We start from the raw sequence: 27,017 nt of genomic DNA on the forward strand, positions 1-27,017 counted from the left end.
AGCAGACCTTTTCTCATCTTTCTCAGGTCTCGTAGGCAGTGCAAATATACAGGTGGGACCATACTATTGTTATGTTCAAAGAAAAAACTTTGAAAAGGAAAGGTAATTTATCCAGCTCTACACGGTTGAGATGTCCGAGAGGCGTCCCTTGCTCTTAAACTTCAAACGGAGCACTGGGCCCAGACTGTCACGCTGTGTTTAGTGCTGTTAACTGTTCACTTGATTCCTGTATTACCTCTCTCAATGTGCAACACATTATCTGGCAGGAAAATATGTGTTTTCTGTGGTTTGCTAATGAAGTGGCATATGAAGTAGAAATGCTAGAGAATGTCCTCCTGCTCATCAGGCTTTACAACAGATATTCCAGGACAGAGCACATTATGAGTATAGATAAATGCATGTATGTAATAATGACTTGGAAAAGTAATGGATGAATTATTTAAAAAAAGGATAAATCATTACATGCAACTCTTCATATTGAATGGCTCTCATATCAAAGTCCACATTAAAACCCACAGGCTGCTAAAATACTCTTGTGTATAAGCATATCCTGTACATTCTCAATGCTCTTAGAAATTAGACATGTTAATATCCAGAGGTGGGGCTGTATCCTTTGTGGAAAATATGTAACCTCATTACAATTGTTTTGGCGCAGTGGTTAGAGTGTTGATCATCAGATCAAGGGGCGTTGGTGAACTCCAGTTCGAAACCCGCCTCGGCCGCCACTGCGTCAGGCCGTTGTGTCCTTGGGCAAGACGCTCTACCCGCATTTGCTCCTGTGGGTAATGTCCACAGTATTGGCATTTACATGTGTAATATATAATTGTAAAGTGCTTTGAGCACCTGTAAAAGCGCTCTAATTAAAAAATGTAATCCATTATTATTATTATTGTCATATATGACAGTAAATTGAAAAGTTTGGTTGCAAGGAATCTGGGTGTGACCCTAGATAACTGTAGATGTTTAAGATACAGTTAACCGACACTGAAGTGGCCTTGACAATTAAGAAAAGTATTTCAAAGTAGCGAACGAAATATTAAAAGGAGACTCTTTATTGTTTATTCGTTAAAAAAAAAAAGCGATGCAAGAGTGTGTCCTAAACCCTGAAACGAGTCAGCATTTTATCACTTCCGATTGGCTTGTCTTGAATTCAATGTTTTTTTTTAATGTGTTTTTGATTAGCAGCACAAATCATTTTAACATTTTGTTGTACTACATCAGGGGTGGCCAACCAGTCAGAGGTTAAGAGCCACATTTTTTCTATGTTATTGCAAAGAGCCACATCAAACACACAGTCACTGATACCGCTTGTTTCCGTTTTTTGTTTTCTGGAGACAAGATTTCAACCACGTCACTGATGCATTTTTGTGGCATTGGGATATATATTTTTCAAATCCTCTGGAGCAGAGAGAGGAGCTGTGGATTATTGTTATTGATTAATGCATCAGTGTTTCTTAGGGTCAAAAACACTAAACTCACAACTTAAGATGAAAGCGTTTAGTTTATTTAATAAAAGAGCACATGTTCAATGTGAAAAGTGACAGTAGTTATAGATTATTTGCAATTTGGTGGTATATATATATAGATTTTTTTATTTATTATATATATAACTCCTTGAATTCCAGGGGGGGGCGCGGGGCTCCGTTGGCGGGCAGCGCCCCTCCAAGACAATGGTAGGGGAAACACTGGATAATGTTTAATCAACGATAGGTTTTCCCCCCCTCAAAGGTGATTGGTTCACTGCATTGCAGGTATTATTGTGATTGGCTCTTGGGCCACATCAAAATTAGACGCGCTGTCATCCTCTCATACTGACACTTGACACCACACATACACACGTAGGGAGAGCCGGGACGAAAGTAACACGGGACCAAAGTAACGGAGCTATTTTATCCGAGCCCGAACAACTTTGACCGGCCAAATTACGTCAGAATTATCAGTATTCAATACTTAACAGACCTACTAAATATCAGGTTTAACTGTCAGTGTTGTCACGATACCAACATTTTGGTTTCGATACCAAGTCAAGAATTGCGATTCCGATTATTTTTCTTAAAAAAACGGAAACAGTCTTAAATGTAATTATTGTGCTTTATTTCACACCAGAACCATAACCATAACACAAACTTTTAAACAATGAGAACAATAAATAAAATAAATGACAAGAATTCGTATTAAATAAAATTAATACATTTCTCACAGACAGGCCTCATGGTGTCCGTAAGCTTGCCCTCACTGTCAGAGATATAGCTCAAATACATCGCTTCTGGCGTCTTTTTTCTCAACAAGCCGAGGCGCAGCGGCAGCTGCACTCCCACTTGCAGCCATGCTTCTGGTTTTCTCACATGCTCTGGCAGCTAGCGCGTGCACGAGAGAGGGGAGGGACTTAGAGCGTGCTTGAGAGGGGAGGGACTTAGAGCGTGCTTGAGAGGGGAGGGACTTCGAGCGTGCTTGAGAAGGGAGGGGCTGCAGGCACGGCTGCAGTGCAGGGAGTGGAAGCAGAGCGCTGAACACACACGGCTCTTATTAAAACGGCGCTTTCTCACCGGAGTACTTTTCCCCGTCATTCTTAAAGTACCGATACTAATGAAACGGAGGAATCGTAACGTTTTTAACGGCAGGGTATCGCGGTATACCTTTCAAGTATCGGTACACCATGCAACACTAGTCAGGAGTCAGTGTCTCTCCCCCAAACTCACACATATAAAATTCGATATGAACTGAAGAGCCGCATGAAACTAGGCAAAGAGCCGCATGCGGCTCGAGAGCCGCGGGTTGGCCACCCCTGGTACATGAATAATTCATTTAATACCCCACTGGTGAATGTCTGATTCTTCTATGTGTCTTAAAAACTCTGATTGCTAACAAGTGAAGAATAGAAACTAATAAATGTCATAATGTCGAACAATATGCGCCTTTAGTTTAGTGACTGTGACTGTCATGTAGTTTGTTATTATCCTAACATTTAGCTCTGGCGATTACGTTTGCCCTTAAAAAATCTGAAAATTGGTTTATATGTGGAGATTGTTCACATGTGTAAGTGTCATAAATGTTTGTAACCATAACCCAAAACGAGTCGGTCTATACAACTTCGTCATTCCTGAACCACTATACTCTATGACTCTCCCCCGGTAATCAGTCATATCGTGCAGAAGTTGTCCTGTTCGGTTTGTCAGACCTGACATGGCACCACATTATGTTAATAGTGTAAATTGTGTCATTTCTGTTGTTCAAGGTACAATTCACTTCACTGCATTATAGTTAGCTTGATTTCCCCACTGTTGGTGACAATCTAAGCTTGACTAGTTTAAACGTTGTCCTGATCGTCCCCCTCATCCATGTCTCACAGGAAAAAGGGAGAGAGTCGGTGGGAGATATGATATCCTGCCAGCCACACCCGAAACCGACAAGATCTCATGTGTGTTTTGTTAGGGACAGTGGAAGGAAGCATTTCTGTCATGTTTGCTGCGGTGGGGATGCCAGACTCCTCATATTGCTCTGCCTTGTTGCTGCATTCTTCTTTAGAGATACACAGGAAGGCTTTTTCCTTCTGTCAAGTATCAACTGTTGCTTAGTCTTAGCCTAGTTACATTGCATTGCATTTAGCTGACGCTTTTATCCAAAGTGACTTACAATAAGGAGCAGGAGCTCCAACAAGCCGTTTAGGACAGAGTGAATACACAATTGCACAATGTAAATCTATTCTAGTAGACCTCAACAATGGAATTATGATCAGTAGAAATGGCCATGACATGGGACCTTTAATAAAAGAGCACATGTTCAATGTGAAAAGTGACAGTAGATATAGATTAGTTGCAATTTGGTGATATATATGTTGTTGTTTTTTTAAACCCCTTGAATTTCAGGGGGGACGCGGGGCTCCGTTGGCGGGGCGCAGACAAGACAATGGTAGTGGAAACACTGAGTGCTTTGTTAGTAATTGTATTGCTCGAAGTGGAGTCGAAAGAGATGAGTTTTCAGTCTGCGCCGGAAGATGTGCAAGCTATCTGCTGTCCTGATGTCAATGGGAGCTCATTCCACCATTTTGGAGCCAGGATAGCAAACCCATGTGTTTTTGCTGATGGGAACTTGGGTCCCCCTCGCAGCGAGGGTGCAGCGAGCCGTTTGGCTGATGCAGAGCGTAGTGCACGTGCTGGGGTGTACAGTTTAACCATGTCCTGGATGTAGGAAGGGCCAGATCCATTCACAGCATGGTACGCAAGTACCATTGTCTTGAAGTGGATTCTAGCAGTTACCGGAAGCCAGTGAAGGGAGCGGAGGAGCGGGAGAATTTAGGAAGGTTGAAGACCAGACGAGCCGCTGCATTCTGGATGAGCTGCAGAGGTCGGATGGCACATGCAGGTAGACCAGCCAGGAGGGAGTTGCAGTAGTCTAGGCGTGAGATGACGAGAGCCTGGACCAGAAACTGCGTCGCTTTCTGAGTCAGCTGGGGACGTATCCTCCTGATGTTGTAAAGAGTGTATCTGAGGCAGCGGGTTGTTGCAGCGATGTTTGCAATGAAGGACAATTTGTTATCTAGGGTCACACCCAGATTCCTTGCAGTCTGAGTCGGTGATTGTTAGGTCAAGCGTGGGACAATCTTTTCCCGGAAGAAAAAGCAGTTCAGTCTTGTCAAGGTTGAGCTTGAGGTGGTGAGCAGACATCCACTGAGAGATATCTGCTAGACAAGCAGAGAGGCGTGCGACAACCTGGGTTTCAGAACGGGGAAAAGACAAAATTAATTGAGTCTCGTCAGCGTAGCAGTGGTATGAAAAACCATGCGAGCTAATGACAGATCCGAGAGAGTTTGTGTACAGAGAGGAGGGGACAGAGCCTTGAGGGACCCCTGTAGTTAATTGACAAGGGTCAGACTCTGACCCTCTCCAAGTTACCATACATGCTTAGTGTCAGCATAACACTTTCATGCTACTCCCCTCTAGTGTTGCACGGTTTACCGATACTTGAAAGGTACCGCGATACCCTGCCGTTAAAAACGTTACGATTCCTCCGTTTCATTAGTATCGGTACTTTAAGAATGACGGGGAAAAGTACTCCGGTGAGAAAGCGCCGTTTTAATAAGAGCCGTGTGTGTTCAGCGCTCTGCTTCCACTCCCTGCACTGCAGCCGTGCCTGCAGTCCCTCCCCTCTCAAGCACGCTCTAAGTCCCTCCCCTCTCTCGTGCACTCGGCCACGCGCTAGCTGCCAGAGCATGTGAGAAAACGGGGAGCAAGTGGCTGCAAGTGGGAGTGCAACTGCCGCTGCGCCTCGGCTTGTTGACAAAAAAGACGCCAGAAGCGAAATGTGGAAGTATTTGAGCTATATCTCTGACAGTGAGGGCAAGCATACGGACACCACGAGGCCTGTCTGTGAGAAATGTTTTAGATCCCTGCAAACCAAGGGAGCCAACACATCAGACTTGGCTAAGCACCTCGCCGACCGGCATCCAGAGGTGTTTAAAGAATTTAAAAACAGACAGGTTAGCGAAAGCTTCACCATTCACTTTGAATGGGGTGACGTCACTTTTCGTCGAACTGCATTGTGGGAAGCGACGTGGAGCGTTGCTGGCGTGGCTGGCTGCAAAAGTTGAGCAATGTTCAACTTTTGACGCCTCGGCAGAAGCGTCAGCCAATCGAATCATATGCCAGTACAAGTTCTAGCCAATCAAACCGCTACTTGTGTGTCAGGGGCGGGAGATTCATGTGATTGGTTGTTGGTCGAGTTTCAGACACGCCCGCCGACAAGCGACTACGCACGCCGCTGTGTGGACGGGCCGTAAGAATTAGGCCTTACACACTTAGCTATTTTAATCTACCTTTGAAACAAGCTAAACTAGTTATACATATGTTTATTCTTCACTGTCGGGTCACTCATACTGGATCAGTGAGCTGCATGAGATACTGACGGGCTGTCAGGAGAGAGAGGGGGAGAGAGGAAAAGAGAGCGCTTCCACTAATTTCTCCCGTGTTATTATCCAAAGTTAATGTAAACTTGAATATTGTACTTCATTTGAATGTAATAATTATGTTGGTTGTTGTTTGTGGAAGCGCCAGTGAATTAACTGAGTCCCATTAACTGAGTTTTAAACATCACTTTAAATTGAAGATCCCCACTCGATCGGATCGGGGATCGTTATCGGCCGATACTGATTCCGGCAATCGGCCCCAAAATTGGCGATCGGCGCATCCCTAATAAGGACCCATTAGATTCTCTTGGCCCGATTCATGATGTCACAGCAAAGCTAAATTGAATTGCAAGCAGGACTCCTCCAACAACTTTCTACACCTCTGAAACCACTTACTACTATTCATCTTACTCACCAAGAAATATTGTTGTTAACGTAATTCCCCCCCAGCCTCTGACAGCTCTTGGTGCTGGACGGGCACGCGTCGCGTTAATGCCCTGGCTGAAAGAATTTTGGCAGCCATAACAGAAAAACAGATCCCAAAGTATGTTCCTGAACTGTCACTGGCCTCAGTGATAAAGCACTACAGGGGGGTTCTAAGGCAACGACCCCTGAAAATCTTTTGCACATTCATTGTTAGATTGAAAGAAAAAATTCTGGTGCACTTCAAGAGCAAAGCGACGTTGGGCCTTTGTAAAATATTTCAGGTTAATAATGTTGTGCTTTTCACACATCATCGTTGTACAGAACAGATATACAAATCTAATCTACTGCCTCATATGCATGTAGATGCAGGTAGACACTCAACACTGCACATCCAGTAACCCACTGCTTAACATTTCACACAGGTATCTCTGTTCTGTACACTGTATGTACTGTACTCCGTGTTTTAAAGTCGGGTTAGTGTGGTTACGTATTTTGCTGCAGACAGCTGATGCACTGACGACAGCCAGACATCCTGTTGATAAGTGTAAAATATTTTCAACCTATAATGACATTGGCGGGGCAAATCAGACAATGGCAGGCTGCCACAGTATGTAATTAATGGGAAACAGTGGTGTTTGTGTGTGGGAGAGAAAAGAGAGTGGAGACTTTCTGTGATCAGACTGATGTGATATGTGCAGGCAGGATCTCTCAGTCTGACTGCAGCTGTCAGACAGGGTCTGCTCCACCTTTCTCAATGTGCTTTTGTTTATACCTGCATTTTTTTAAATAAGTTGTCGATGGTGTTTAATTCAAGTGTAGGAATCGATCAGATTATTTATCTCGAGAACTTTTTCCTGTGTTGCAGGAAGTGGCAGCATAGCTTTGCAGTCGGTGAGAGGAATGTTTTGGATGCCTGGTATTTCACAGCCAATCATTGTGACTTTGAAGCACTATGTTGGCTATGTCGCTGACAGACGCAGGCCATGTAGCAGCTCTGCTGGTCGAGCCGCCTTCTCCTCAGCTTGTTATTGTCAGGTCCAGGCATGTTTATGCACATTTCTTTCCCCCTCCATGGACTCCCTGCTCAACTCAGATGCCTTGTTTGATATGCTGGGAATTTGATGACATCACTGGACTGTGGGATGAAAGATAACAAATGTAGTCTTGCTAACTAAGTGAAGGACATTTGGGATGGTATATTGGACGGCAGAGACAACACATATAATGCAGACTGAGCTTCTGAATGAGACTGTGAGTGAGTCAATACGCCAGTTAGATTAGCTATCAAAGGTAAACACTGTATGGTACCTTACCCTGCTGCCAGATGAGCTCACTGTAGATCAAACAATGTGACCGATATGTCGTCAGACGGAGCGTTAACTTTCATTTACTGTTAACCTTTTTTCCCAACACGAGTTCATTGCTTGCCAAGTGAAATTCCTGGGAAAATCTGTTGAAGAAGTGGGACACGTCACTGTGCAGCGCTCTGCTGAAACTGGCCTGCTCTGCTGTGTTTCTGCAGCTCGCTTCTGACCTGTCATTGTTCTTCATATCAACCTGAAACCAACCGGTACTTCCCTGTCTCACCAAGTACCCTGTCCACAGTTTCGTCAAAGTAAAAGAACCTTTTGTGTTTTATACATATCCTTATGTTTCGGCCAGTCTCCCTGCAAAGATGGTAATAGTTGTCAAACCCGCAATATAGAAAACATGAGTTCTGTACAGTACTGTTACTCATACATGGCTTGACCTATTTAGAGAAGTTTAAAATTCCAAAATGAGCTGAGGTGGAAACTTTCAAAAACACTGAGGAAGAGAACAGTTTTAGAAAAAACGCACAGTTTAACTTTGTGCTGTGTCAATTTTTAAGAGTCATCTTTGTTTGGATAAAGTTCAGTTGGATGTGCTTCCGTAACATGGATTGCTTTTTGTAATGAAACCCACATTCTTTGTAGCAACTGATCAGGCGTGGGGCTGGTTATCAGTTGCTACAAAACTAATCTTTTCATTTAACAAATAAGCCAAACTTCCCATAGATAACTCTGGGGTTAATCTATGATTTTCTGCAAAAAGAAATCCAATCAACAACAAACAATGTGTTGATTTTCTTTGTACCCTTCCTACCCACTCACAGTACGTGGTTCTTACTAAAGATGGGAATTGTTTCTTCCCTTTTGTGCCAGGGAAACCAATACATCTTAATTAAAAAAAGTATTAAACTCTTTTTGCTCTACAGCAAACTATAGAATACCGATGTCCTGCAGATACATCTGTGAATCCTTAGAGGTCCAGTTTCTGCTCCGGAGGCCTGTGGCTGCTCTGTGACCTGTCCTCTGGTAAAAGTTGGAATGTGTCTCCTAGAGCAGTGGTTCTCAAATGGGGGTACGCAGACCCCTAGGGGTACGTTGGAGTACTGCAGGGGGTACGTGAGATTTATTTTATGTTAATGAAAAAAACAACATAAGTAATGCATTTAAACAAACTACTAATAGTAGATGAACTACTTTATTCAAAGGTTTACAGTCATTCTGGATAATAAGATGGGAAAATAAACGGGGTGCTCTCTTTTCCTCTCCCTCTCCTGACAGCCCGTCAGTCTCGTGCAGCTCGCTGAACCTGTAATAAGTGACCCCACAGTAAAGAACACACATATTTCTTATAACTAGTTTAGCTTGTTCCAGAGTAGATGAACTAGCTAAGTGTGTTAGGTCTAACTGTATTTTGCTCCACTCAACGGTCCGTCACAGCGGACGGAGCTGTGATCATGCAGAGCTGCGTGTTCTCCGTCAGCAGCAGCTGATCTGATCTCTGATCTCTCTCTCGTGTCCGATTAGACTTCACTCGCGTCTATGTCCAAATCTATCAGATCTAGCTAGTTCTAGTTAATGATATGACTGCCTGCTTATCAAAGGACCTAAACAATAAGCGTTGCTTGGCAACGGCGTGTGGCTGCAAAGTATAGCGCAGCATTATGCATATGTTTATATGAGGGGTCAAAATCCCATGCTCATAAAAGGCTCATATCTTTTTCTCTTCATTCCCCACGCCCCAAAATAAATAAATAAATATACACATTTTAGGAAAAGTAAGGAAGTTTGAGCAGTGTGGGTTTTATATGAACATCGTTACATATTTCAAAACACTAAGTGTAATAACTGCAGTTGCCTCCCTGTCAGAATGACAAAGATCCTCAGTGAAGCACAAGCCCATGGTTCTCACTACATTGTAAGTACAACTTATTAAAAAGATCAGTTCAATGCAACTAATGTCGTCTTAGTGTTATTGCATGATGTTGAAATTGGTTTGCCATGAATTTAGTGATGGATTGTAAACATTTGAAATGTAGCATTTAAGTGTTTCTCAGTTACAAGGTTGTTTTAATAAATGATGGTGCAGCGCTGCAGGCCTATGTACCTCTTTATATAGGCATTTCTTCCCTAACAAATAGTTTTTGCGCTGATCAGGGGGTACTTGGCTGAATCTTTTTTTCAAAGGGGGTACATTATTGAAAAAAGTTTGAGAACCACTGTCCTAGAGGATAAATAAAAACACTTTTCTGTAATGTAAAACCAGGTTGGTTGGTTGTGGTACGTCAGATCATAAAAGTTGTTGCACCTAAGGTAGAAAAAAACCTTTTGCAAATAATTAACCGTGAACGTTGTATTTAGCTTAGCTTGTGACAGTACACGACTTTGTAAAGGAGAGCAGAGGAGGTAATCTAACTGTCTGAACCGAGCGCCTTAAACAGCACTGCAGTCCACATAATTGTGATGTTCATTCCCAGCCGTGGCCCTTGATAAGTAGCTGGGGTAGAAATAACACTCGACTGCCTTTTTAATGAACGGGTAATGTGTGCTCTAATGTCTGTCAAGTTATATGAAAGGCCACAATTAATCTGGTAGGAGAGGAACAACTGTGGGATTAGGATGTCTGAAGACTGCACCTGACATGTAGCATGTGCCTAGAGTGAACCTGAGCGTTCCATACTGCTGTGTTTACATGTGAGCATATGTGAGGCTGGTGCTCCTTCTCCTTTCCATCAGCAGATTGTTCTTGCAGCCCTTAGAAGCCGAGGTGTTCGTGAGGGAGACCTCCCACCCTGCCATTGTCAGCAGAGCTTATGCTGGTTTTGAGCTCCATCTTTCTGCTTCACTGCTTCTCCTGAGAAACACACACTACGTCCTAGTTCAGGGATAGTATTGTCATAAGAGTTCTGAACATTATGCCAATATTAAAGTCTAATTATTTATTTTTTTGGAAGAAATCATTTTATTTACTTATTTTGGCCTGTGTGGCATTTTGTTTAAAATTGTCACAAACATTTAAAGCTATACTTGTCAGCTGCGATATTGTTGTTGTGCAACTGGGCCGGCAGGCAATAAAATGTTCTAATTTCACTTCTAACACGCAGTTTAGAGCAGCTATAACCTGTTGATTAAATGAATAGTAAATTGACAGTAAATTAATCAAATCAATCAAAAAGCGCTACAATTTCAATCTTCATGATCCAAGATTCTCAGAATACGTTATTTTTCTCTTGGCACAAAGAAGCTTACTGGTGCTGCAGAAGTTCATAGGAGTGGCCCGCCACATTTAAAATGTAGCCTTCGCTATGTTTCATTGTGAAAAATAAACATTTTTGTTGACATTAGCTAGCTAAGCTATTTAATGTTAGCTGTTCTTTTCAATTGGTGAAGGTAAATTGTAATGTTAATAGGCTTTTTGATTTTTACTGTGGTATCCAATTGGTGTAAATAAAACGGTGAAATATCACTGGTATTGATATCGACTAATCGTTTTTTGTATGGTAAACCTCTCTCGTACACACTGGCATAAATTAATTGTAAAAAGGTGAAAATATCACAACAGAGACAAGGAACAACTATATTGTTGAGGAGTCCAGTTGTAGAGCAGTAGCTGAGCCCAGTCAGCCGGCTGTTCCAGAGCAGGGGGGACAGACTCAGAGGAAGCTGGAGCTGGGAATGTGTGACACAGCCCAGCAGTGAGTCAAGGTAGCAGTGCTGATCTCAGGGGGAAAACACAGCTGTCTCCATTTGGACCAATGCAAATATGCCGGCTAGACGGAAAACTGACTCATGGTGCTGACCATTATCACGGACTTGGTGTGTGTGTGTGTGTGTGTGTGTGTGTGTGTGTGTGTGTGTGTGTGTGTGTGTGTGTGTGTGTGTGTGTGTGTGTGTGTGTGTGTGTGTGTGTGTGTGTGTGTGTGTGTGTGTGTGTGTGTGTGTGTGTGTGTGTGTGTGTGTGTGTGTGTGTGTGTGTGTGTGTGTGTGTGTGTGTGTGTGTGTGTGTGTGTGTGTGTGTGTGTGTGTGTGTGTGTGTGTGTGTGTGTGTGTGTGTGTGTGTGTGTGTGTGTGTGTGTGTGTGTGTGTGTGTGTGTGTGTGTGTGTGTGTGTGTGTGTGTGTGTGTGTGTGTGTGTGTGTGTGTGTGTGTGTGTGTGTGTGTGTGTGTGTGTGTGTGTGTGTGTGTACACACAAATTGTCCGGCCAGAGCAAAAGCACCACATACGTCACGCTTACGTCGAGGCAGAGACAGATCAACTCCTGAACAACAACAAAAAGCCCGCGTTTTATCCAGTTTGTACACAACGATGGAGAAACTTAACAAGAGTTTCAGTGTTTCTGCCGTAGACTGTATATATAAAGGTTTCTGCTCATGGTGAAGCAACGTGTTCTGCGTGTTAAGGTGGAACCTGAGCATTCACGTTGATCACCTCTCATTATAACTCTTTATAAAACTATAAATATTAAACGTTACTTCACGTGTTTATTTGAGAACAGCTGTTACATATCTGGGGTTACAGTTCATTTAAATGAAAGATACAACGTTACTCCACACTCATGGTTCAGTCCACCTTAAGAAATAAGACCGACCTCGGAAACAGTTGTGTTTTAAAAAAAACTTTATTGACACGAGTACACTTTTTTATAAGAATATAACTAAACCACAGAAATGACTCTGGAAAAGCTGCAGATAGAGCCATAAGAAATGAATGCAACTGATTTCATCCACACGGTTTGGCTTTATGAAGCCGGCACGCAAACGGTTACGTCATGACGCAAACGATGACGCAACGACGCATTACCAGTCGGACTCTGGGCGGTGTGAAAAGAGCCAGAGCTAAACCAAAGAACTGGTTCTGAACCTGAAAAGCTCTAGCACAGAGCTTGAACCGGAGTTGCGTTGGTGTGAATGAGGTAAAAGAAGGCCGATCAGGAGAGCCGATCACATGACGTAAAATATACATGACACTTTTCTCTGTGCGCGGCAAAACAACATCGCCAAAATGGCTTCACCGGTCTGGCAGTATTTTAAGGTGTCCGAAAAAGACAATAAAGTAGCGGTATGACGGACCGGTGAGTGGAGCAAAACACACACACTAAGGGGGCTTTCACACCAACGCGGTTCCAGGGCCGGTTCGGAGCTAGAGCCTGAAAAGCACAGTTTTTTCCTGTTCACACCGCAGCGGAGCCGCCTCTAAGCTCCGGAATCCAGTTTGTTTCAAGCACCAAAAAATTGTCGGTCGGTCTAGAAGCAAGAACCGTATACGTCACGCTTACGTCGGAGGGGGGCGAGATTAACCTGAGCTAACAGTTAAAGGCGAGTACGGCAAATGAAAGTTGTACCAAGCAGTAGTGCTGAGCAAAGTGACTAGAACGCAACCACACACTTATAAAAAAAAACACACTTTATATAGTCAGGCAACACTAACCAGGTTTCGTGTGATTCTGTTTTAGTTGTACGTGCCTGTAGAAAACGGCTTACGCCACAATAGGATAGCAACAACAAGTAGTCAAGATAGTCAGTTTAGCTTCGGTTGCTATGCTAACATCACCCATTTTATACCAGAGAAACTTTCATAACAGCGTTGTGATGCCAAACAGCATCAATTCAGACTGACACACATTCACTTAAGGGGAACTGGGGATATGTATCAGCTGCTTGTGTGACAGTCAGACAGTGAATACTTTAGAGCGGCCGCTGCCGTGTGAGCTAACCCGGAGCTAACGGGAGGTGTAAATGCAGCTGAAACACATTAATAAACATTATTAATGTTGTACCACGCCCCTTAGCTGTGATATACTGAGCATATACTGCCTGTCGTGAGCTATTGCTTTAATGAACCACGACACTCTGGAGAAAAGTACAAGGTTGGAGAAGTCGTTATTTAATTTAATCTGGCTTCGTATGATTAAAAGCAACACGATCATCGACCCGACGCAGTCCCCCGTTGTTGTAGTAGAGAGAGACTCCCGTGTTATTATCCAAAGTTAATGTAAACTTGAAATATGTAGTTCATTTGAATGTAATAATTATGTTGGTTGTTGTTTGTGGAAGCGCATCATGTATTGAAAAATTCATCTGAACTTTTCGATCCGTTACGATTATAAACTGAAGCAATATAAAAATGTATGGGGGTTATTCCCTATCTTTATTCAAGATCATGGTATTTAAATTTGAGAGCACTTTATGTATTTATTTCCCTCAAACCCTGTCCTCGCACTCAAATAGTGCCTGCTTGCACTTAGATTTGCTCTGCTTCTGCTCAAACTGTACGCTTGCACTCAGATATATTGCTGCTCTCAGATTTATTCTATGCGCGCTCGAAACTTTTCTGCAACAATCCTGTCAAAATCCCTCAACCAATAGGAGGCCAGGTGTCCTTGCGGGTGCGTTCGCTTTACTTATTACAGTGTCCCGTAAGGGCGGTTACTCTTTGGTTTATAAACTGCCGCCTAAATAACGGAAAGGTTTTGTTTGTTTTTTTTAAACCGTAACATACCTGTTACTGGTTTGTCCCTCCACGTCGACACCCCGGCGAGCGAGGATGGACCCTTCTCTCCCTCACACCAGAGGAGACGGAGGCTCGGAGGCTCGACTCTGCGGCTGCGGGTTCAAGATTTCGGGCACGGACTCACACCAGGTCTGCTCGTCCTGCCTTGGGCTGGAATATGCCCGAAAGGCTATCAACACCCCCGGTTCGTGCGGACACTGTGCCCGCTTCACCACCAAGAGCCTCTGCTGACGGCTAGCGCGCCAAGCTAGCCTGTCGGGACAAGACCCCTTCATGCCTGTTGATTTGCCGGCCAGCAATCAAGGCATGGTGGCGACCGCCGCGGGAGTTGAGCCCCGCGCTGTGACAAGCTGGGGCTCCCAACTGGACCTCACCGTGGTTCCACCTGGAGCTGGATTACATGGAGGAAGATGAAGAGGATACCTCTGAGTTCCTCGAAGACGAAGACGAAGATGACATCTTCGTCCCATCTGCTTAGGCTGCCAAGCCGGAGGCGGTGTCCGCTCCCCCAGGCGAAAGCGCGCCAACTTCGCCCCGCCTCAGCATGGACTTGCAGGCCGTGTGCCAACGCGCTGTGTCCAGGCTGGACATCCCCTGGCCTGAAGTAGCCAAGGAGACCTCCAGATCTCGCTATGAGGGGAAGAACTTGCCGCGAGGATGACGAGGCAGCTTCTCCCAGTCTTTCCAGAGCTGCTGGACGAGGTGTCTGTCTCGTGGAGAGACCGCCCTTTCAGCAGCAAGGCCCCAATCCAGGGAGCCTCCTCTTTGGACTATGAGGACATGGAGAAGCTCGGCTTGCTCCGTAAGCCGCCTATGGAGCCGCTTGTGGCAGCCCACCTCCAACCGCGGCTGTCTTCGGCACCTAGCAGGAACCCCACGCTGCAGACAAAAGCAGACCGTTTCCGGTCAGCAATGACCGAACGGGCTTACAAAGCGGCAGCTTTGTCCGTCAGGGCGCTCAATGTCTCGTCAATGCTGACCGCTTACCAGGCGGAGCTCTGTGAGGACATGACAAACAAACCTGAGCCTGCCGTTTGGGACGAAATCACAGCGATCACGGACATTTGCCTCCGTGTGCAACGCTGTGCAGTCCAAGCCTCGGGCAAATCGCTGGGGATGATGATGGTGGTGCAGGAGAGAGCCAGGTGGCTTAACCTGATGAACCTTCCGGACCGGGAAAAAGAGGACGTGCCAATTGTCCCCGAGGGCATATTTGGCACCGCTCTGGCTTCAATGCAGCAGCGGTGTGAGGCCAAAAAGGAGGATGAGGCTCTCCAGCTTTGTCTTCCCCGAAAGGTCCAGCCGCCGCCTCCAACGGCCCCGCGACAGACCTTCACTCAGGCTGCCTCACGTCCTTCCCATTTCAAGATCCCGAAACGGCAAAAGCCACAGCCCGCCCCAGGTCTCCCGCCCAGACACGAGGCGAGGACGAGCTGGTCAAGAAAGTCCCCGGTTCCGGCATCAGCCGCACAGGCCCAGCCGGCCCAGACCTTCGGCCATCAGGTGAGGAAAAAGAAGAGAGCAGCCTGACAGCCTTCCCTTCCCTCCTCTCCTCGGTGAAAGAGCTGGAAGTTCCCTGTTTTCCAGCCCCAGAACGTGTTCCACACATGTTCAATGCTCATGTGTTTCCGGGGTGCAACCGCGCCCCCATCTTCCCGCCGCTTCGAGTGATGTCAGAACGTCATCCTCAAGTTCGCGCCATGAGGGAGGTAGACTTCACGTCAAAGACAGCAGGTTCTGCTGCTCGTTCAAGTCACACAAACACATGTCCTTGTTTTCTAATAAAACATTTTCCACTGTCGTTTCCAGGCTTAAAGCCAAGGGCGCAGTCAAAAATAATGAAAAGAAAAACAATAAACAGTCAGGTGACTGCTCCACTTCTGAGAGTGGCTGTTGCCTCTCTCAGAATGCGGACGGTAACAGAGTCTGTGAAGGCATCATCGCCGCGTGCAGTGTCGACCGAGGTTGTCAGCCTGGGATACCACCATGTTCAGACACTAGAGGGCCCCATAACACAACCAATAAAGACACAGAGAGCAGACAACAGGGAAGTGATCACATCGCCACTTGCTCTGAGAAGCGAAAGGTGGAAGGTGCTCACAAGCTCTGCTTGGGTTTTCAAAACGATATCACGGGGCTACAGACTCCAATTCGCTGTCACCCAAGCCCGGGGAGAGTCGGCTCATATTCTAGAGCAGGAGATTCTCTCGCTACTAGAAAAGAAATCCATATCCATAATACCCTCCGAACAGAGTCAGAGCGGCTTCTATTCCAAATATTTCCTCGTTCCCAAACGGGGAGGGAACGGAATTCGCCCTATCCTAGATTTAAGGGCTCTGAAAAAGTATCTCAGAAAATACAAATTCCGAATGCTCACTCACACATCTCTGCTGCGTCTCGTACGTTAGGACGATTGGTTAACATCAATCGACCTGAAAGACGCGTATTTTCACATCCCAATATATTATCCACACAGGAAATATCTGAGGTTCGCTTTTCAGGGTGTCTGTTACGAGTACCGAGTGCTTCCCTTCGGTCTGTCTCTCAGCCCACGGGTGTTTGTACGATGTACGGAGGCAGCAATAGCCCCGTTACGGCAACAAGGCATTCGCCTGGCAACCTATTTAGACGACTGGCTCCTTCTTGCACAGTCGGAGCAGGAGGCTATTACGCAGACGAATATCCTCGTGAAACACCTGCTCGACCTGGGTTTCGTAATAAACACAGAAAAGAGCATGTTGTCCCCAGCCCAGACTGTACTCTTCCTGGGCTTACGTTTAAATGTGGTGCCCTTTACAGCCCGCCTGTCAGCAGAGAGAGTGAAAGCCTTCGTGCTTGCCTCGCTCATTTCCAGCCACGCAAATATGTTCTCTTCAGATCATGTCTGCGGTTACTGGGGCTCATGGCGTCAGCCATCCTGGTGGTACGACTGGGCCGCTTACACATGAGGGATTTTCAGCGCTGGGTAGCTGCCCTCAGACTGGACCCCGTGCGTCATGGCGCGCGGAGAGTGATGGTCACTGTGGAATGCGTAATGGCACTGCGCCACTGGCTGCACCCGACTTTTCTAGTACGGGGTGTACCTATGGGTGCGGTTCTATCGCGGAAAGTGGTCACCACAGACGCATGTCTGACGGGCTGGTGGGATATACGAAGGTCGACCTGTGAGGGGTCTCTGGAGCAGAGATCTCCAACGGTCACACATAAATTATCTGGAGCTTTTATCTGTGTTCCTCACCCTTAAACGCTTTCTGCCTTTTCTCAAAGGACATCATGTCCTCGTGAGGACAGACAACACGACCACAATATCGTATATAAACCGTCAAGGGGGTTTGCGTTCTCTCCAGTTACACATGCTGGCACGCAAACTGATCTTATGGAGCTGCGGACGTCTCCTCTCTCTGAGAGCGACGCACGTACCGGGAGTGATGAACCTCGGGGCAGATCTGCTGTCCAGAGGTGCACCTCTATATGCAGACTGGACTCTACATCCAACAATTGTGAGTCAGCTGTGGGTGCGTTACGGCCGGGCCGCAGTAGATCTGTTCGCGTCAAAAGAAAATGCTCAATGTCAGCTGTTCTTTTCAATGCGCGATCTAAACGCACCGTTAGGCGTGGACGCGCTCGCACACGTTTGGCCTCCGGTCCTTCTGTACGCGTTCCCACCCCTGGCTCTAATACCCCCAACTCTGGCCAGAGTGAGAAAACATCGCCACACACTGATCCTAATAGCTCCGCACTGGCCTGCAATGTACTGGCTGGCGGAGATATATCAGCTGCTGTGTGGGCAGCCGTGTCAGCTCCCGTTACTCAGGGACATACTATCTCAGGCGGGGGGGGGGACGATTTTTCACCCACACCCAGAGCGCCTGGCACTATGGGCCTGGCCCGTGAGTCGTATAATTTGAGTACAGTGGGGCTTCCTCAGAAGGTGATAAACACTATTCAGAGTGCAAGGGCTTCCTCCACCAGGTCTCTCTATTGGCGCGTTTCCACTGCAGGCCTCGCTCGGTTTGGTTAGGCCTTATTAGGCCCGCCTCACTTTAATGCTGCGCTTCCATTACAGTTTAGGAACTGGGGCAGTTACTATAGTAACGCAGTGTAGGCGGAGCCGTGACGTCATCTTCAATGAGAGCCCCAGAAAAACAACACAGCCGTTAGCTCTTAGCACTCAGAGCTCACAGCTCCTCATATCTGTTCAGAAACTAGACAAAAGTTAAACAAGTACAAACCACAGACTGCCTGTGTCATGGTGAATACAGTCACTGGTTTATGTATGTATAGGCCGTTGTTGTGAGTGTGGACGGTCAGAGCATATATAACGTTAGCTTAGCCAAGCTCCATTTAGAAAACACGCATTTTAAAAGGGTTTTTCGCCTGCCGTCTGTCTGCAGACTTGTCAAAGCATTAATTCATGGTTTTTACTAACCGGTATCAGTATGTTGTTACTTCGGCATCATTTTGAAACGTGTATTACAATTAAATCACTGTAAAATATGTTCATCTTGTTGTAGTTATAGCCCCCTTGCCAGCAATTCTCTCTCTAGTTTAGCATACTCAGCCCGACTCAGCCTGGTTGTTCCTGGCCCTAGAACCACGATTTAGTCGGGCCAGAAAAAAGGTGAAAAAGTAGCCCCGGGCCAAAACTAGGCCAAGTGGAAACGCAACCAAAAATGGGCCCCGCATGGCTCGGCACGCTTAAAGTGAGCTACCCGCTGCAGTGGAAACGCGCCATTAGACTGTAAGTGGAGGGTGTTTGAGGAGTGGTGCCTTCAAAAGGGACACATCTCTTTTCAATGTCCTGTCGGGGTGATTCTATCATTTCTACAGTACCTGATTGATAAACACAGCTTTCTATACGATTAAAGTGTACCTGGCTGCTATTGCTGCATGCCATACGGGCTTTTAGGGAAAGATGGCTAGCCAACATCCCTTGGTCTGCCGTTTTATGAAAGGGGCTCGCAGGCTCCTCCCTGTTTCCAGGTCACTGGTGCCCTTATGGGACTTGGCAGCGGTTTTAGATCGGCTCACTCGACCTCCATTTGAACCCCTGGAAGAAGCTGACATAAAACACCTGTCACTAAAGACAGTGTTGTTACTGGCTCTAGCATCTGCCAAGTGAGTCTGTGACATTCACGCGCTCTCTGTACATCCTTCATGCACTCAGTTTGCCCCGGGGCAAACGAGAGTGTTGCTGAAGCCCAACCCTGCCTTTGTGCCCAAGGTGGTTGGCTCATGCACCCCCATTGACCTTGAGGCATTTCCTTCACCGCTACAGTATGTTCCTCTGAAGAACAGCGGCCGAATTTTCTGTGCCCAGTTCGTGCTTTGCGCACCTATATGGACAGGTCAAAAGAGTTTCGATGCAATGACCAACTCTTTGTATCCTGGGCTAACCCTCATAATTGCAAGCCCGTTACCAGGCAACGGCTCTCCCACTGGATTGTGGAAGCGATAGCTCTGGCTTATACGAGTCAGGGTTTGCAGGCACCAACGGGCCTGCGTGCTCATTCCACTCGTGGACTGGCTACAGCCTGGGCTTTGTTCAAGGGTTTTTCCATCCTGGACATTTGTGCAGCAGCGAGCTGGTCTTCACCGCTCACTTTTGTCCGCTTTTACAGACTAGATGTCTCTGCTCCAAGTGTGGCCCGTGCAGTGCTGGGCCCCGTGTTGGGACAGGGTTCTACATGTTAAGTTCTGGTTGTTTTGGTGATTTTCGAGATAAGCATGTCTAGCAATAAGGGAGTCTCAATATCCCATAGTGAGACATCGAACGGAGTGTTATGAATGAGAACTATAGGTTACTAACGTAACCCCAGTTCTCAGAATAACATGAAGTGAGATGTCTCACCAGACGGCCCTTCTTGCTGAGGCGAAGCGAGAAGAGGTGCTTATTTTGAATGACACTGCGACGTAGCGCAAGCTACTTAAAGGGTGGGTGGATTCCCTGACGTAGTCGTCAAGATCACCAGCCGATCAGGATTGGCGTAATGAGATTGATGCATACGCGTTGAGGCGCATCCCATAGTGAGACATCTCACTTCATGTTACTCTGAGAACTGGGGTTAGGTTAGTAACCTATAGTTTTTAGCCGTGATATAATGAGCAGGGAATAGTTGTTACTTTTTACAAATCAGTATCCCTCCGCGTCTGAGAACTGTTACAACTGTTACATTACGTCCGTCACGAAACTAACTAACTAACTTAAGCTTAAGATGGAAACATTTAAGGTTAACTTCGACCTCCGGGGTGGCCTTACTATGGAGGAGTGGATTGAGAAGTGCCTATCTCCAGAAAAAAAAAAATCACCTGTTATTGCATAGCAACCACCTCGCACTATGTTCTGTGCAGAAGGCAATGGAGGGACGATTTATTTTATTCCCGGGCTGATTTTTAGTCCCAGTCCGCCACTGAACGTAGCTATTATGTAAGGTAATTGTAAATCAAACAAGTGCAGTACATGCTATGTTATAAAGTGGAGGGCGGGAGTTTATAAACCAAAGAGTAAACGCCCTTACGGGACGCTGTAATAAGTAAAGCAAACGCACCCGCAAGGACACCTGGCCTCCTATTGGTTGAGGGATTTTGACAGGATTGTTGCACAAAAGTTTCGAGCGCGCACAGAATAAATCTGAGAGCAGCAATATATCTGAGTGCAAGCGTACAGTTTGAGCAGAAGCAGAGCAAATCTAAGTGCAAGCAGGCACTATTTGAGACAGGGTTTGAGTGAAAGAAATCAATAAAGTATGCTCTCAAATTTAAATACCATGCTCTTGAATAAAGATAGGGAATAACCCCCATAAAAATGAGCCCCATTAACTGAGTTTTAAACATCACTTTAAATGGAAGATCCCCATAGCCCCCACCCACCCGATCGGATCGGCGATACTGATTCCGGCCATCGGCCCCAAAATTCCCGATCGGAGCATGCTCATTCAAATCTGTGTGCCAAGGGAGAAATTAATTGATCACATCAGATTGACATGTGAACTCTCAATCAACCATCTTGCGAACAGCTATTTATGGATTTTGAAAAGTGCAACTCAAAAAAATGCAGACCAGTGCCTGCTGAGACCAACATTCTTACCATCCGTCCCCTCTGTGTCCTCCCTGCAGCGAGCTTCAGTGGGCCCCCAGGCTCCAGGATGAAGAGGTTCAGGAGACACGGCCAGGAGTCCCAGAGAGACCGGCTCAAACAGGAACTCTTCCAGTTTAACAAGGCAAGTGAACTGTACTTAAAGAAGCACAACTGCTTCCTGATGTTGGCATACTTTTTCCTGAGCTGTTTCTCTGTGATTGCTGCTACATAGTGCAAAGCTTTATCTTTTATGTATGTGTGTCTACATATAGCTTGTTCACAACTACACACATACTTTGGCCTGTTAAATAAATGAGTGAGAGAATACGGTTACATGAGCACATTTTTTTCTTTCTGAGTGAGGAAAAAATGAGAAAAAACAAGCTTAATATAAACCATTCAGTTCATCCTATGCATCCTCTCAGCACACGCAAAAGGCGAGTTACACACTGCCACTAACATCAGGGGCCAGAAATATAAACGATACATTATATACACTTAAAGGGCAATATTACAAGTTGTGTAGGTTAAAAAGATGAATTCCTATTTTAAATGTAAGCTAAATTCACTAGTTGTTAAAGGATTGCTTTGCCTGTCAGAAATCTATTTTTGAATTTTATTTGGGTTCATAATTTGTTATGCACTGATGCCATTATTTATTTTTCAGTGTGTTATTTTAAATTGTAGCCTTCATTGTGAAGCACGTTGTAAAGTTTGAATTGTAGTGCTTTAAGCTAAATCATTGATTACCTATCAGACTTTACTGATTTACTGATCTATAAATGTGTTTAATGGTCGTATATATGGCATCGTTGTAGTGCCATGAAAGTTTGTTATGAATCAAGACTGCTGGATCAATGTAATGTAACAACAGGGGATTAACAGTTTGTCTTCAGTCATTTATCGCCAACTGTGTCAAATTTAAGAGAGTCAAGATTCAAAGGTTTTATTGTCATATGCGCGGTAGTTACAGTGTAGAAGTGGCTCAGTCAGTAGGGGCTTGGACTGGGAGCTGTAGGGTTGCCGGTTCAAGTCCCGAACACGTGTGGACTGCTACTTGGACAGGTCCCAGTTCACCTCCTGTCCTGCCGTGGTGCCCAAGGTACCGGTAGGCTCCTGGTGGTAGGATGGGTTAAAAGCAGAGAGCAAATGTTGCTGTGTGCTCTGCATGTGTGACCATTAAAGAGGGTTTCATCCCTCCCAATTCTTCTATTCTAAAACTGTGCAAGTTGCAATACATTGTGGTGATTAATGCTGGTTTCCACAAAGCATGATTGATATTCCAAAATTGACTGATTGTGGTGTTAAGATGAATTATGTTCCTCCTGCTTGATTATTCAACACGTTAACTAAAGGAGAAGTGGAGCACAGCTGCATCACCTGAACAATACTGTGCATTTCACCGTCCTGTCAGAGGAAGTGACAGCAGGGTTCATGTTCCTGTTCTCCTTCCTATTTCTTGTCCACATGCTGTTATCTTCCCTCTCTATCCTGCCTGACATTGTCTCTGCTGTCACCGCTCACTCACTCCCCTGTGTGTCCCCTCTCTCCCCTCAGACGGTGGAGCATGGATTCCCCCACCAGCCCAGCGCCCTGGGCTACAGTCCCTCCCTGCAGCTGCTGGCCATCGGTACACGCTCCGGGGCCATCAAACTGTATCCTTCACTGCCTGAGTGTAAATACTGTGAGGGAATAATGTGAGCGTCATGTTTGAACTTGAGGCAGGCCTTGCTAATGATTGGCTGTGACGCTGCTAAATCCATGTCTGCGGTTGTACCTGCTTCAGGTGTTTCATTTTCCCACGCTGTTGCTCAATGCGCCTGCCACTCACACTGTGGCGTCTGTGTGGCCTTTCACACAGTTCAGCTCACTGACAGTGCAGCGGAGCCACTCGGTACACTCTCCCATTCACACAGAGACACACTGGTTTGGATAACCGCGTGACCTCCTCTCATAATGATCATCCATTCACACAATACAGCAGATTGTGGGCACAGATGAAGGGAAATGTTTGAATGACATTTCTGAAAGTGCTGTGTGCTTCACACTGAGCCGGAGAACAGAGCAGCTCCTGTTGAAGGTCCTCATGAAGGACACAAATCATTTGATGATGTGATGCCTCCACAGGGAGGGATCTCCACACTGAGGTCAGGGTCAGATAAACAATGACTCGGTTGTTAGTATTGGTCTTTTCTTTTTTTCAAAGACCGTCAACAAAATCTCCTTTTTTATTTTTCTATTCCTGTAAAATGTACAAATATTTGTAAATGACTCATCTTTAATTCGGAGGTTACTTAATTGTATCCAATCAACCTTACCCCGCCTATCATATGAAAAAGCACTTTACTGTGTGGGTAGCTAGCTGGGCAATATCATAGTAGCATGAGAGATTGGAACTGGCAAACACTGGGAAAGTGTTATTATATATAGACATTATATTCATTGGGATAAACCCCTTGAGATGCACCATCTCGTTTTCAAGGGGGTCCCGACAATAGCAACAACTTACAGACATACTTAAACAAAAAGACAAAATGCAAAAAAAAAAACATATGATTGAGAATACCAACCTTATTCAGAAAGGCTCACTATTCAGCCTTAGTTGTTAAAACTGTATATGACTTATTCTGTTTCTCCCCTCTTCAGGTTCTTCTTCTTATGCAGTGGATTCATATTGTGTATATTTCACCTTGCTGTAAACCACTTGACGTCAGCAGCAGTTATCCAGGGTCACCATTTGAATGCTCTGTGAAGCCAGTGCTCTGTTTATAACTTCCCGTTGTCACTGTAGCACCAATAGCACTGAGTCCATCATACAGTATATGCAGTGTGTCCTTAACCAGTGCTCAGGTATGGAGCTCCAGGTGTAGAGTTCATGGGTCTGCATGATGAGAACGCTGCTGTCACACAGGTGCACTTCCTGCCCCACCAGGTAAACCAAAGAACATATTTTGAAGAGTTGTATACTATGATATAGTTATACTATGCATGCTCATCTCTTTTAGTACGCTGCTTTATAGGGCTGCCCTATATAAGTAAGATGTGTGTTGAATATTGTGCTTGTAAAAAAAGTGCGCTAAATAACCAAATATTAAAGCGTACTCTGTATTGCCTTCCTGAATTCATTGCTAACCTTTAGTAAAAATGCCTTTTTTACAGTTTTTCAGGCAGTATTGATTGATAGCTGCTTGTGTGCAGGTTGAACTGGTGACGCTGCTGGATGACAACAGTCTGCACATGTGGACGTTGAAAGCTCACACAGGACTCTCTGAACTCCTGGAGATAGGACGCTTCACTCTCACTGGACCTCCTGGGTAACACACACACACACTTTCCCAATCCATTCCTCTACAGGTACTTGTCAGAGTGAAGCTGGCTGAAAAACACAAGCCACCACACTGGATCAACATGGCTACAGTAGCAAACACTGTATACTGTAGTAAGAGTTGTTATCAGTTTATTTAATCATTGATTTAGTTCATGGAGATTTTAAACTCTTGAAATGATTTGTTAAAAAAGGCATACTAACAACTAACTGCACAGCTCCCCAAATGATACATTCTATATCATTTAACAATTAGGTGATGCAACAGTTTTAATAATAAATATCAATCCGATGTTATGCATTTTCTTTCTTTCTCAAACACGCTATATGAATACTACACCTCACCTCAGGCTGGGGGAGGTTATAAATGGCTCTACTTTCTACTTCTCTGAGATTTGATAAACCAACCCATAGAATATTCTGCAGATTGATATACTGTACAATGAAAATAATGGTTGGCTGCAACTCTGCATTATACAAACTGCAGCTGTCCTTGATTCATTAAAGTGACCCCTCTTCTTCTTCTCCTCCTCCTCCTCAGTGCCCCCCCCAGTGTGACCAGAGTGACGGCAGTGCTGGCTCACTCCTCTGGAGAGCTGCTGCTGCTGGGCACAGAGGGAGGACACGTGTTCATAGTGGAGGTGCCTGGCTTCAGAGAGCTGGAGGAGAGGAACATCAGTCTGGACCAGGTCGCCAGCAGGTCAGCACCCACAATGCACTGCACATCATGTCCAGCCTTTATCACACATTATCATAAAGATTAGACTAATGTCAACAACATTAACAGTAACCTTTCTGTTGGTCGCTTGTTAGCAGACCCTTCACGCGATGGCAGAGCGAACAGGTACAGGCAGAGCCCTGATAGCCCTATAGTTTAAATCTACTACCCACTGTTAGAAAAATCAATGTTTTGATGGCATAAAGTACCTTAAACATACCGTCAGTTTAAATGCTGTTTTATACTGAAAAACCAGAAGTTCTTGTGCACAACCAATTGTTAAGCTTTTATTCTGAAAATCCTTCATCTCCGGTTAGCATTTAGCATGTGGCTAATATACCATTTACTATAGACGTGAATTTAGTAGCGATATGACACGGAGTGTTGCACACCGAAACCTACTGATTTCAACACTACAACTATAGACGTCGAGATATTATTATTGCTGAATATTAAATGAAGGTACAGTTTATTTGAATACGTTATTGTTTACAGATGTGGGTAGCATGTGACAACATCCGGAACGACCGGAAACCAAACTGCCGTGAAGGATTTCCTGTATTTTTCGGAGTATTGATTACAGCGTTTAGAATGTGTTAAATGAAAAGTCATGAAAGAGTTAAGGAGGAGAAAAGGCGTGTTTAGATATATATTGAATGTACAATGTCTGTATCCTCTGATATGCGCAACAACTAACATTATATACGTGGAGGGCCGGCCCCCAGCAGCGCCAACTGGCCCACAGGGAGGAGCCAGCAGAGGATATATATACAGGGTTGGGAGGGTTACTTTGTAAATGTAATCAGTTACTGATTACTGAATACATGGCTCTGAAAGTAATCCGAATACAGTTACAGTTACGTGTCTTAAAAAAGTAACGTAATCGATTACTTTTAGATTACTTTTGGATTACTTTCTTTTTCCAGATGGGTATGTTTTGGTGAACAGGAGACACAAAAAGGAAACTGAACGTGTTTTTACTGTTTTAATGGCTTATCAAGAGCACAACTGAAACATAGCATCTGAAACGATGCAACAACATAATACACTTTTTGGGGATGCAGCTTGGGATGTGAGGAGTGAGGGACACGGCTTAGAACGGGCGTGTCGCCTTCTGTCCTGCCAGTGTTGGCAGGACATGAATTAAAATGTCGAACTCGGACTTCATTTTAAGGACATGTTTGCCAGGGGTGTAGAGCTATATTTGTTTAAGCACCGGATTGGCAAAACAGGAGAGTGTGTGAACCAGTCTGCCTTGATCTGTGTATTCATTAGGGGTGTAACGGTTCACAAACATTTCGGTTCGGTACGTACCTCGGTTTTTTGGTCACGGTTCGGTTCGGTACGTTTTCGGTACAGCAGAATTTTTTTTCACAAAACATATATATATATTTTTTTATTATTATTATTAAACTGTGAATAATGTATTCACTCAAATAAATACAAAATATAATAAAATAAACATTAAGGTGCAGCATTTCGATGAACTGAAATAATCTGTATTTGAACGGTACTGTACTAGCACCTAAGCAGCCAGTTTGACATTAGGACTTGCTTGTCATTGTATTTTCATGTTTTTTTAAAGAAAAATGAACTTATCCACATTGCTTGCCGAAAGGGCAGATCTGCTGGCACTAACAATGTCTCCTGCTGTGGAGAACACCCTCTCGCTAGGGACAGAGGTAGCAGATACAGCCAGGTAGCGCTTTGCTAACATTGCAACATAAGGATAGTTGGCGTTTGTAATAGCT

The 27,017-nt window shown here is 45.0% G+C and overlaps 1 protein-coding gene across 1 annotated transcript in view; it reads left to right on the plus strand.

Annotated features, from left to right (window-relative positions):
- The window catches only part of llgl2 (LLGL scribble cell polarity complex component 2), a 44,204-nt gene that overhangs the window by 2,048 nt on the left and 15,139 nt on the right, over positions 1–27,017 (plus strand). Inside the window, exons 2-6 of the mRNA XM_034221839.1 lie at positions 21,262–21,365; positions 22,781–22,878; positions 24,074–24,155; positions 24,422–24,537; positions 25,090–25,248. Coding sequence (XP_034077730.1) covers positions 21,291–21,365; positions 22,781–22,878; positions 24,074–24,155; positions 24,422–24,537; positions 25,090–25,248 — 530 coding nt within the window. The 5' untranslated portion in view covers positions 21,262–21,290. The remainder of the gene's footprint in view (positions 1–21,261; positions 21,366–22,780; positions 22,879–24,073; positions 24,156–24,421; positions 24,538–25,089; positions 25,249–27,017) is intronic.

The sequence above is a fragment of the Gymnodraco acuticeps genome, unplaced genomic scaffold (genome assembly GCF_902827175.1).
Source record: "Gymnodraco acuticeps unplaced genomic scaffold, fGymAcu1.1, whole genome shotgun sequence".
Classification (NCBI taxonomy): Eukaryota; Metazoa; Chordata; class Actinopteri; order Perciformes; family Bathydraconidae; genus Gymnodraco; species Gymnodraco acuticeps.